Genomic DNA, 12,729 nt, shown 5'->3' on the forward strand with positions numbered 1-12,729 from the left:
TCCAACAAGGTTTAGTTAACAAAAACATTCCAGAGTAGTTTATGGATTAAAATAAATGCAAATATATTTAACATTGTCATTGGGAAGCAACATTTCCCACAGTGTTTCTATACCAACAGAAAGCAAGTCCACAGAACATCAAGTTTAATTTCTAGTGTCTAGAAATCTGTCCAACACAACTACGTCACTGTTTATCAATTCTAAATTGAAAACTGGAGCGCTGACGCCCATGAGAAAGTGTGACCAAAGCTAGCGGAAATACACAGAACGGTGCACTGCGGCAGCACGGGGGGCTGCCAGGTGTCTTCCATCAGGGGGAAAAAGTCTCAAGGAAAGAAAACCATTCCCAAAGTAGCTCACTCAGGAAGAATATTCTCCTTCTCTGAAGGCTCAACAATTCTCAAACAGCAGTCAGCAAACTCAACAAATATTGGCTCCTGCATGTACTTCTTCATGAGGGAGCTTTTATCTTCTGCTTGATCAACTGTCAGTAGCAGCTGTCTGAGATGTGGATTCAGAAGCAAGCCTCTCAGCTCTTCTGATTCCCCTTTAAAAAAAATAAGAAGGAAAAAGATAATCAGTACTAATCTTGCAGAGTTACAGAGTGGTTGACGCTGCCCTTATTTTGCAAAGAAACTTTCAGAGCCATAGCAAAAGGCCAGGTATCTGACACGTAAAGCTCTACGGCCTTGCAATGAGGTGCACGACGGGGCCAGAGCGCAGCGCTCCGTGAGATTCCCGGGGCTGAGGGCCTGCCCCTCCGCCTCACCCCCCGCAACCACCCCAACCCCCCCAGCTGGCTTCAGACCTCTCCAGGTTACCTAAAAGCTTGAGTTTGTGCAGCGGGACACGGTCCTGCTCATCATCTTCTGCCAGGATGTCCTCCACCGACCAGGGGCTGCCTGCGGGCGGGGAGAGCAAGGCTGAGGGGGGAACCCGGGCTAAGGGGGGGGGGTGCTGGGGACGGCCGGGCTCCTGGGGGGGCCGTGGCCGCCCCCCGCCTGTCCCACCTACCTGCGCGCTGCTCGGCGCGGCTGGGCCCGCCGGGGAAGGCCTGTCCGGCCGCCGGCCGCTCCCGCTTGGGCTCCGGCCGGCATCGCTCTGCGGGAGAACCGCGTTAGCAGCGGAATGGGCCCCCCGACCCCCCCCGCCCCTCCATTCCCGCCCCCCGCCCGACGGGCACTCACCCTTGTGGTTCCTGCAGCACGGCACGGAGCAGCTGTGGGGCGAGAGTCGCCGGTAAGGGCGGGGGCCGCTCCCCGCACCCCTCACGGGGGGGCCGCTCCCCTCACCAAGCAAGGCCACGCCGCCCCCCCGCTGCCTGCCCGGCCCCCCCTCCGCCCCCCGCACCGAGCAAGGCCACGCCGCCCCTCCCGCCTGCCCGACCCCCCCCGCCCCCTGCCCGGCCCTGCTCTCACTAGGCGGCGGCGCAGCGCGGGCAGCGGTACTTGGCGGCGCCGGCCGCTCCGCAGACGGTGCAGGGCCGCGGTGCCCGCATGGCGCCCGCCACCGCGCCAGGTCCGGCCAGCGGAGCGCCGAGCGCCTCCACCCAGGCTGGCTAATCCACCGCCGAGAGCGGGGCCCCGCCGAGCGCCTCCGCGCAGGCGGAGCTAATCCACCGCCGAGAGCGGGCCCCGCCGCCCGGGGCTATTACACACACACGCATATACCCCTATATATCGCCTCTTGATGGGGGTCTGGCTGGATTCCAGCTGTCACCTTGCTTTTGAAATGGCAATCTGCGATAGACAGCGCTGCATACTGTATTCTGATCATCACACATCACTTTGCCCGCGGCGGTATGGAGATTAATAGAACCCAAATAATCTAATAAATAGCACATAACAACACCCCCTCGGGCTGATCTTTGCCATCTGCCCCGTGGTGAGCTTTGGCTGAATCTCCTGTACAAGCGTAGGCTGGAATCCACCCAGCAGGAGAGAGCTGGTCAGGTTCCAGCCCAGCACTTCCCGAGGCTGGTGGCACCGGAGTTAATGGAAACACTTACGGTAGCGTTCAGAAGAAAAAATATTGGAGCCAGATTTATCTTGCCTGAGTTACATTATCCATTTAAATAATTAATTTTAATTATGTATCATTTCGTGCCATCCATTTCCTTAAATGTCTGAATTTTAATTCAGACAAAGGAAATTCTCCCATAGTTCTTCAACGTAAAGTAGCTCAGAAAAGGGGTTTTATAGCCATAAACGTAAAGCACTAAGTATCGGGTTTGTTAATGTAATGGCACTTGCCCATCGCTTACATTAGGAGGTGAACCCATTTCTTACACAAACCCCCACTATTTTCTCATACCTGCTCAGGAACAGATGGATGGAGTTTTCTTCTTGGTTCTCTTACGCCTCTGAAATGCTGAAACAATGACAATAGAGCAAACAAACCAGGGAAAAAAACCCTGAAAATGCCAACCTGTGCTGCAAGGGCCGATCTGGGTTGGGTTGTGTGTGTTTGATGAATGCAAGAACGTTATCACAGCAGGGGTTATCACGGTGATGTACCACTGAGTAGCATCTGAGCATACTTTAAAACCAGAAAGATGAAATGTCACCAGGATCTGTTCGGTCAAGGCTCCTAGACTGGTAACCGTGCAAGAGAGAAGACACCGAAGCATTGAGATTCTTCCAGACATTATCCCTCTGTGACTAAGGATACACATTCATCTCCACTAGGATCCAACAGATCAACTATTCAGTAGCTGATTTCTTTTTTCGGGGGGAAGGGGGTAAGGACTTTTCCTTTTACAAAATACTTGGTCTCAACATTTTTATTTTGTTTTGTTTTGTACAGGCAACTTGACCGCAATTCTGACACTGAAGAATTCCAGTGAGATTTTCTCCTAGAACAGCGCAAATATCAGAAGCCATGGACTCAAGCGTGCCTCTATTAATAAGCAGAAATATGAGAAGCGTAGTCACAAATGTCTCATAAAACCATGTAATCCAGCTACATACTGCAGGTAAAATTACATCAGCAAAACAGTGCTGAGCGCCGCCATTAATAAAGAGATATTCACAGATACGCTTTCACTGATTAAATGAGAAAGTAAAACTACATTTCCCCCCAGACTACTGAAAATTTCCTAGCCACCCAGCTGCCTTCAAGCCCGCACAAATGACAGCAGAGCGGTGGGAGCCTTGGCAGGGCGGCGCGCCCCACAGAAGCCTGCTGCACAACTCGGAGCCAGCACGGCTGACGGACTCGCTTCGGTCGCCGAGCCAAACAGCCTCGCGTTCCCAGCGCCGGGCTGGCCGGAGCCGCCAGGGAAAGCTGCCCCCCGCCCCCCGCCCCGCTGCGCCCCCCGCCCCCGCGCTGTCCCCCGGCTGGGTGCTGAAGCGCCGGCGCTGTTCCCACCCCGCTCCGACTCCATCGCCCCGTTCTGGGCTCCCCAGTTGCAGCGAGAGGGGGAGCGGCTGGGGAGGGTCCGGGGGGGCTGCGGAGGTGGTGAGGGGCTGGGACATCCCCCGACGAGGCGAGGCTGAGAGCCGGGGCCGTGCCGCCTGCAGAGGGGAGCCATCAACGCGTACAAGAACCTCCAGGGCAGGTGGCAGGAGGACTCTTCTCAGCGGCGCCCAGCCACAGGACAGGGGGCACCGGGCACAAACCGCCGCGCAGGGAGTTCCACACGAACACGAGGGAAAACTTTCCTTTGAGGGTGGCAGAGCGCTGGCACGGGCTGCACGGAGAGGCTGCGGGGTCTCCTTCTCTGGAGACATTGGGAACCCACCCGGACAGGACACTCTGCACCCTGCTCTAGGTGACCCTGCATGAGCAGGGGGGTCTCCAGAGGTCCCTTCCCACCCCCTCCGCTCTGCCATTCTGTGACTGGGCCAGGCACAGCAGCAGTCCTGGACCAAGGGCAGGCCCGGCTAGATGTTCGCAATGGTGCAGGCTCGGACACGGTTGGTGGAGAGGCATTGCAGAGCCTTGAGCTTCGCCCCCAGAGTTTTGGCTTTCAGGGTATATATTATGGGGTTTCCCAAACAGTTCATGGTTATCAGCATAGCCGTGCAGTTTCGGAAGATATAGATGCCTGGGTAAAGATCAAGGGGGCACTGATGGTTAGTTGCATCGAATATGACTCCTGCGAAAAAAGGAGCATAGGAGATCAGCGTCAGGAGCCAGATAAAAATACTGGTTCTGGCAACCTGGATTTCAGCCGATTTGTAGGTGCCAGTAGCTTGTCCACATGCCTTCATTCTCAGCTTTCTTTTCCTCAGGATGATAATGATTCTAAGGTAAGTGAACAGAGGTATCACAAAAGCCACCACAACATTGGGAATGGCAATGAAGATAAGGTAGTTGACACAAAACGGACTGTAGAGGACAGAGAGATTTTTTTCCGTATGCAAGCAGTTCCACCCCATCAATGGCAAGCAGCCCAAAAAGAAAGCGAGGACCCAGTTAATTAAAACTGCAGCTATGGAATGCTTTCTAGCAACCCTGAATCTTGTCCTCATGCTTTCAGCCACAGCCAGATAGCGTTCAATTCCAATGCTTACCAAGTTATAGATGGTGGATAAAATAGACACCGTATATAAAGCATAAGGTGCCAGCATATCCTCGGATCCAAAGATTGTAATGTCAGGGTTGCTGATGAACAGCATCGAAATCCAAAAGCCAGAAAAGCTGGTGAAGAGATCAGAAAAAGCCAGATTGCAGAAGAGTATAGAGATAGGCTTGTGCAGGTCCTTCGTCGCCATTCTGGTGAAGATGACTGTGCAGTTGAAGATCACAGATGCGACGTTAATGGTCAATTGAGGAATGCCCAATGCAAGTACTAAATAATGGCTCCAAATTTTAGTGTGGTTAGCAGAACAGTTTGGGTAGCCATTCATGGTGGAAAATCCTACTTTCAACTGTTAACAAGGTCTGCTTTACTCATCCCATGTTCCAAAGGAGACCGTACGCCAGGAGTGTTACTGCCACTTTGTTCTCCAGGCGAAGAACGAATCCTGACGCACAGCTTCTATTGCCACATCATCATCATCATGACAGTGGATTAAACATTAACCACTTGTGGTTTTAAATATTTGGGTTACCAGCTCAGGGCATAGCCAATTACCTTTAAGTTGCTAGGACAGCCAAAACTGGAAAACATATTTACCACAAGAGAGATGATCTGCTTAAAGTAACATTTATCAAGAGTAAAATCTGGCCAGTCCTTATGAAGGTGAATGCTCACGTCAGTAGTTTAAAATTCTTTAAGGATATTCTGAAATGGAATGAATGTGAATTCAACTTTAATACACAAAGAAATTAGATGGATAAAGGATTAGAGAGCCAGAAAATGAAAAGCAGTAATTTTTTGGTTTTGGAGGGGGTCGGATGTGACTGGTGGAACTTAAAGAAGCGCACAACTGTTATGCCACCAACCTGGGCCCCCGTTCAGTGAGGATGTAAGTCCTAATTTCAGATCAGCTCTAGTGACAACACAAAACTTCTAAAGTGCTCGAGATTGAGCAAGATGCAGCAGAACCTAATTGTTCAGTCTCTTGCTTACAACTACAAACTGATGCAGCCAACAGTGGCTGTTTTTCTAAGTGCAGTTAGATCATTATCTACAAACCCCAAACTTGTAAGCAAAACCATATGATGAACCGCAGCACTTAAAAGGGGATCCAAAAAGGTGAGAGTATTTGTCTCCACAGATGCTTTTGTGCTTGGGCTTACAGAACTATCTCTGTGCTGGAGTACTCAGAAGTTGTCAGAATGGACCTGAAATTGTACGGCCTTTCTTTCTCTTGTGTAAATCACAGGTACTGATGCTTTACAAGCTAAAAAAACCCACACAAACAAACAAACAAACAAAACACAACAAAAAACAACCCCCAAAACATTAATGAGTTGTTGAATTAACTTAGTTTGCACACAAGGAAGCACAGAATGAAGCACCTTCAGTAGATTAGTTGTATCGGAGACTTGAGATGCCTAAGCAGTTCTGAAAATGCCATTTTTCCCACCTTAATTAACTCTTGGATGAGAATGCAGTTAGAAAATGGCAGACCCTCTACTCATACCTTTGTTAGGGGATATTTTGTGCTTGCTTATTTAAAGTTAATTTGCACATTAACAAAGCAACACAATATCATTATATCTTTTCTTTCTCTTTTTAAAGGTAAATGATTTTTGAGAACTGGATTGAAAATACTTGAGACGGAGGAGAAAAGCTCTTTGGCCACCCCTTCAGTGCTGTCGGCAGAGGGCACTGCCGGAACAAACAAAACGCCGCGTAGCACAGTGAGGCGGATGGGGGTTCTGAGCAGAGCCGTTTAGGTGAGCAGTACACCAGCGTACCAGTATGCACAGCACCGTGAATATTTTTTCTGCCCAGAAGTGGCTGCATTTGTTTGCCAATGCTGAGTGTGGGTTGCCTGTGCATCACCTCACGTTTCATTCAAAATGCCCGCATACAAGAAAAATCTCCAATGTGCTACCTGGCTGCTACCTGCCATCTATCCACAACCGAGCGGCTTGCCTTTAGCAAAATTGTCCAGGTAAAGCCATGTTGCTTATGAATTTATTCTGATTTAATTTCTTTTTCACTGTTAGCCTAACAAAGGATTAATTTGCATTAGAAACAATTTTATACCATGATATTGCAAAGCAGCTCAGCTAAGTTTATGGGCCTTTCACGTTCAGTGCTGACATCTGATCACTATAGCAGCAGCTCTGGCTCTAGAACTGTAAATCTGTGAACTATGTGACAGCTCTGCCAGCATTTACAACGTAAGAAATCTGTGCTAAAGTGTTGAGCTTAAAAAGGAAAATTCCATAGCTTCTTTTTGTCTATTAAAGTTGAAGTGTATGAAAGTATATTCAGGTCAGTGTGCAATTAGTAGTACACAATTATTATATACTAGAAATACCTTATGCAAATAAGTAATAGGTATTTCAGCTGGTCACAAGGAAGTGCAAAGAATGATTATCTAGAAATAAGGGCTGAGAATTGATTATTCAAATCTGCTGATGTATTACTATCCTATAACATATTCTTCTCAAAGTGTCATGGATAAACCATTCTTTGTGCACTCTATAACCCACCTCATACAGAGCTGTGAACCCCACCTTTGGTGTGAGGCAGCTGCTGAACAAGGCCTCCGCTATTCCTGTCACCTCGCCCGTGTGGTGACATCAGCACCGCATGGCACCAAGCCCTTTTAATAGCAGCAAGTGTGTTGGCAGGTAACATGCAGCACAGGTTACCGTCGGCCAGGAACGGCAGAGGACACCAGGCCAAGCCACCAGCACTCCTGATCTCTTCTGATTGTCTTTTCCATAGCTTTGTGAGCTGAGGGAGAGGGGCTGAGGGCTATGATGAACAACAGGCTACCCACAAAGTAAAACATCTTTAAAAATATCCTAGTTACTAAGAAGAGTATATCCATAAACTTGGATTGTGAAGTGCCCTACATCTTCCTGAAAATGCTACTAAAATTCCTCTAATTTGAAAATCTGATGTTCAAGCATGAAACACTGAACAATATGAGATCAGAATGTAATTAAAAATAATATCACGTAGTATAAATAGCTTTTCACAAAAGCTTTGTAATCTTATTTCCCTAATATAATTGCATAAAAATTAACATAATGTTGCTAGATTAAAGGAGACAATTTTCTTGTGGAAACTGCTTTTTTTATGGGCTTTAATATACAGAAAACCCCAGATCTCTATATTCCAACCCTCTGTAATAAAGTCTGAGCTCTCAAAACCAGAAGACAAGTAGTTTGAATTCAAAACACTGTGTGAGACAGAAGGCTGCTACATAGCCAGATCTCTATATATAACAATTTCAACTCAAGGGCATTCTTATACTCCCATATTCTGGGAACTTTGCAATCTTTCCTGTACTTACAGTCACAACACACCAGTGAAGAAAGAGTGTTATCTACATTTTACATATGGGAAAAGAACAATCACATTATTTGCTTAAGATTGCACAGAAGTCCAGTACAGGGGGAACTGAATCTAATCTCCTATATCTCAGGCTAACACTTTAAACATTGGCTGTACCTTGCTGTTGGCAAGCCTTTGACTGATATCTATCTAGATTTCACCTTCTGCAACACTTTCTAGTGCTATATTTTTTTTATATGTTTCTTTATCTGAATGTCCAATTTGTTCTGATGTTTGCCCTGCATAAGAAATGGCATTATTTTGTATAGAATCTCAAAGTTCAATACTAATTATCCGACGATTATGCCTGTGGAGGAGACAATAATCACTGAACATGTTGGAGATACTGAGAAAGAGACGTGAGAAGCTTTGGGCTGGGTTTTTCATGACCATTCATTTCAAGTGGCTGTTGTGGAAAACCTAACCTCACACAACTGAGCCTGCAGTTTCAGAAATTCTCATAACCTGCAGCTCTCAGGCTTCAACAGGGATCTCAAGTGCTCAGCAGCACAACAGGCCCCAGCTCTAACATGCCAAAGTTGATTCCAAAACAGGAAATTAAGTTCAGGAGCTGAGAGTCTTAGTTCTGTGCAGTAGCCCTTGGACAACATACACTTTTACCTTAGGGTGATGCAACAGCAATTCTCTATGTCCTTTATGCTAGTAATACACCAAGAAACTGAATTATGTCTGAAACTACAGGAGCTGAAGCTGTCATGAAGATAAGAACCCTATAGTTCAGTTAAGCTACAGATGATTTGGTGTTAACTTTCAAAGTCATGTATGTACACTACACACAGGAGAAAAAACAAGGCACTGAAATTATAAGGGATTTTACTGTTCTGGCTTCTTCCCTGTCACACTCTCCTTGAACTCACATCCAATTCCTACTCCCATTCTTGAAACACCAGACCTTGTTTGCTGTGAAATGCAGTGGTTCAGCTTTCTCCTCGGCTGCCCCTGCTCTCCAGCTATATGCTGTACCAAGCTGTGGGCAACATGCAACCTGAGCCAAAAAATGGCAAGCGAAGTGCAGCTTGGCTGAGTCTGGAGGAAGACTAATTCCTGCTTGCCATGACTTTCAGCAATGCCTTGAGACAAGAATATCCATCATCTCAGTTTTTCAATGGGCATCATGAAGCCTGCAAATACAGAACATTCAGGAAAGGGAGTAATACAGATAAGGAGCCTATTTATCCAATTTATGCTTTAATTTATGCAGATTAAAGTCTTCCTCTTTGGAGAGGAAGACACAAATGGGATGTATGATCTCCTTCCAAGATTTTTCTGAGATGTTTTCAAAACAGAGAGTGCTCTGCTCCTCCTCCACCCAATCTCTTTGAGGAATTTTTACCTCACAGGTTTTGAATTATCTGACGTCCCAGCTATGCTTTCATGGTCCTCACCAGGGCCATAAAGCAAAGACAATCATCAGGCTTGAATCTCTCCGACTGCTATTTAGCATTACCTTGGCTACAAGCCAAAAAATAACGGCAAGGACAGCTTGTTGCAAGAACACCCCCACAAACCAGGCCCTCTCCCCATCTATGCAGAGCCTAAACGCTTCTCTGAGATGCCAGAACTGTTATTTTCACCTCTGAGGGACTTGTATTATGCTCTCTAAAGGGAGACAAACATTGCTAAATACCTGAAACCAAGGCTGAATGGTAAATGAAGCCTTCCACTGATAATTTATACGTGAAGAAGCCAGAATGCATCTTATCCCTTTAGACATGAAACGGTCCGCATAAAGGGCATCTTCCTTCTAAACTACTACAGAGGCACAGTGAGGGCTCTTGTTACAAAAAAGCAATGGTCAGGAACATGTGTGTGTCAAAACCAGGCAAAGCAACTAGGCAGGCTGTAAACGCGCAGAGCTAAATTTACAGCTTAGAGGCACGCGTCCTTCAGAATACGTCTTTGTAATTCTAGGAAATGTTAAGTCGCACACTGCTAGTGTTTCATCACTCACCAAATAAAGACTATTTATGCACACAAAGAATAGCGTTTTACATAAATTCTGGGAAAAGGAGGGAAGTTCAGCTTTACTAATGATGACATCGCATAATACAGGGTCTACTCCTCAGATACAGCCTAAAATAGCTAGCGGTTAATGCACCAGAGCTGAGCAGAAGGCCAAATCGAGGGCCATTGCAAATGCTTCTAACTATTCCATGGAACTGACCTTGTGTTAGAATAAGGTTCCCAGTAGAGCAGACACAGGAAGAATCATAGCCAGCTCCCTTTTTAATGGGAAAGATGAAGACTGATTCACCAACAGCTATGAAATTCCGGATTTCCTGTTCAGTGGTGAGGGAACTCTAATGGAGAAAATTACATACACAACTAAATGAAGAAAGTGTGTTCTCTTACTCTGAAGGGTAGGTCTCCCAGTCACCCAGTCACTAATCATGAAATTCATCTGTGTGTTAAGTTCCTTGGAAGTGCTTCCCTCTCCCCCTGTAGGGACAACTCCTCCCAGGTCAGCTGATCTATGAACATGATTTGGACTCAAGTGAGTCTCATCCTCAACAAACCTTAGATCTTCCTTCTAGGAGCAACTCAGCCTCCCAGCACAAAAGGCTGTGTCACTGCCTTGACTTCGACTGGGACTCGTGCATTTGTGCCACAGAATCAGGCCCAGCGGGCTGTCATCCCCTCCTGCCTGCACTGCTGGGACGCGGGGAGCCTGCAGCCGGTCAGCTGGAAGGTTAGGAACAGCTCTGGACTTCCTCCCATCAGCACATGGTAGGATCATTTGGCTCAGGCACAGGCAAGCTTCATTAGCTGTCACGTCAGCCCCTCCAAGCTTCCCATGAAGCCCTTTCAGTAGCAGCAGGCTAATGTCAGATCTCACGCATTTCAGAAACCAGTCTGGGGGGAACACCTCCAAAATGTTTGCTGCTGTGGCTCTCAAGGCCACCAAATAAGTGCAGTTTTCACTGGTTTTGATATTCCCTCCTGTTCTTACCTATTCTGTAGCTATGGACACAACTGCAATCATTATGTCAGAAAAAGCCTTGAGTTCAGTGATCTGCAAGAGACTCCCTCCTTAACTTCATCTCTTATCTCCTCTGGCCATGATCCTCCTATGTATTTAGGGTTTAATGTCCAAAGGCCTTTATATAGAACCCACCCACAGTGCAATTCCTTTCAAAAATGTCCCTAGGTGCAAAGATGCCATCAAGACCTGATAATCAAACACCTGTCAGGTAAGTTTTTTTAGAAAAAAAATGGAGATCACATGATGTCTGCCCTGTTCATTTAGGTTACAAACTTTATAAGGAAAGGGAATGTCTTTCCCTGAGTCTGCCTTTGCTTTCTAGCACAAATAAAGAGTTACTTAACATGACTGCAGTGGAATTTATTACCACTTTAATAATGACAAGTTGGAAGGTTTAAAAAGTGGAGAAAATAAAAAGGAAAAAAATCCCCAAACCCAAGAATCCTGAATTTCAAGATCAAAATTTCTAACCCTCAGATTTTTTGGTCTCAAACAGAAGGTTTCTATCAGGCTCTTAGCTTTCAGAGAACTGAACACAAATAGAGCAAAAAGAATTCATCAAAGAGCTTTAGCTCAGCTCCTCTACTGAAGACCATCCCCAGAAAAGAAAGAGAGAAAAGCCTAAGAGTAAAATGTCTCGTAGAGGCCATGGGAGGCTGACACTACCTGACACTGCCACATTCACGACCCCCATTCTCTCTACGTGCTCAGCATGCACCTTGCTTAGATAGCTCCACTGAGACAAACTAGGAAGTTAAAAAAAATGCAACAAATTCCCTTATTGTTCTTGTCACTGCAGTAACTATTTATCTTAGCACCATGTGCTAGGCAAATCATCATCTGTTCGTGCTTTAATCTACCTAATCCAGGATGGAAAAACACTACCCGGCAAATCTTCATTGTTGGACTGTTATTTATAGCCATCCTTTTTATGAATAAAAGACCTGCTCATAAGTCAGCTGTCAGATTTCCCATTGTTATTACAGGTCCTGATCCTGTGTGCCCCTACTACTCACAGCAGAATGGCCATACTCCTCACCGAGGAGCTCGCAGCTCTTGGTAAGGGCAAGAAGTCCTTTTTGGCTCCTCTTTTTAATTCAGCCCTTGCTGGATGACTAGGCTTGCTCAGTGCTGCCAGCATAATGCCACTTCACTCTGCCCACCCCTTCATGGAGGAGCACTGGGTCAAGCATCCTGCTCTTCTTCTTGCACCCAACCCAGCATGTGGGTTGTACCCCTACAGACAGAGAAGCATTTGGGGAAGGGGAAGAAAAAGTTGCACTCCCCCTTTTGTTTTCCTCAGCAGTATCAAATTCTGACCCCAAATAAAAAGATGAAATCTATAATAGACACTATAGAGCAAAAAGTAATAGTGCTACTTTTCTGTATACACCTTTGTTTGTCGAACACAAAGCCTGAATTGCCACTGAATCAGACACATGGAATTAAAGCATTCAGATAGGAAAGCAAAGGGAGCAGAAAAAATAATTTGCATCTATTATACTGTAGTACTAGAAGCAGGAAAGTTAAGACAAAATACTATTTTTAAAAAAGTACAACATCTCCCCCCCCAAACAAACAAACAAAAAGAAAAGGTGTGCTCTCAGTTAATTCACTAAGTGCAAAAGCATATATAAGCAAGGTGTTGGCGTGCCACCTAATAAACATTTCCTGTTACTGCACGCAGCAGTCCCACTTTCCAGTCTCACAAATCTACTCCAATCCTGAGCAGCTGGTTGGAGGGGTAGGGGTAGGGGGGTGAGGGAGTTGGGGTTTTGTTTGTTTCATTGGGTTTTTTTGAAACAAACCACTA

The 12,729-nt window shown here is 46.4% G+C and overlaps 2 protein-coding genes across 2 annotated transcripts; both read right to left on the reverse strand.

Annotated features, from left to right (window-relative positions):
* Positions 1-38: 38 nt before the first annotated feature.
* On the reverse strand, positions 39-1,809 carry ZNHIT3 (zinc finger HIT-type containing 3). The gene is made up of 5 exons (XM_037371306.1): positions 1,419-1,809; positions 1,188-1,219; positions 1,015-1,101; positions 822-902; positions 39-547 (listed from the first exon to the last, which is right to left on the reverse strand). The coding sequence occupies exons 1-5, from the start codon at positions 1,496-1,498 to the stop codon at positions 357-359; spliced, it is 471 nt and encodes a 156-aa protein (XP_037227203.1). The 5' UTR covers positions 1,499-1,809; the 3' UTR covers positions 39-356.
* Positions 1,810-3,326: 1,517 nt separating this feature from the next.
* On the reverse strand, positions 3,327-12,536 carry LOC119140194 (lysophosphatidic acid receptor 1-like). The gene has a single exon (XM_037371283.1). It carries the CDS (start codon positions 4,851-4,853, stop codon positions 3,885-3,887), a length of 969 nt encoding a protein of 322 aa, XP_037227180.1. The 5' UTR covers positions 4,854-12,536; the 3' UTR covers positions 3,327-3,884.
* Between the last annotated feature and the right edge of the window lie 193 nt (positions 12,537-12,729).

This window comes from Falco rusticolus, chromosome 1 (assembly GCF_015220075.1).
Source record: "Falco rusticolus isolate bFalRus1 chromosome 1, bFalRus1.pri, whole genome shotgun sequence".
Classification (NCBI taxonomy): Eukaryota; Metazoa; Chordata; class Aves; order Falconiformes; family Falconidae; genus Falco; species Falco rusticolus.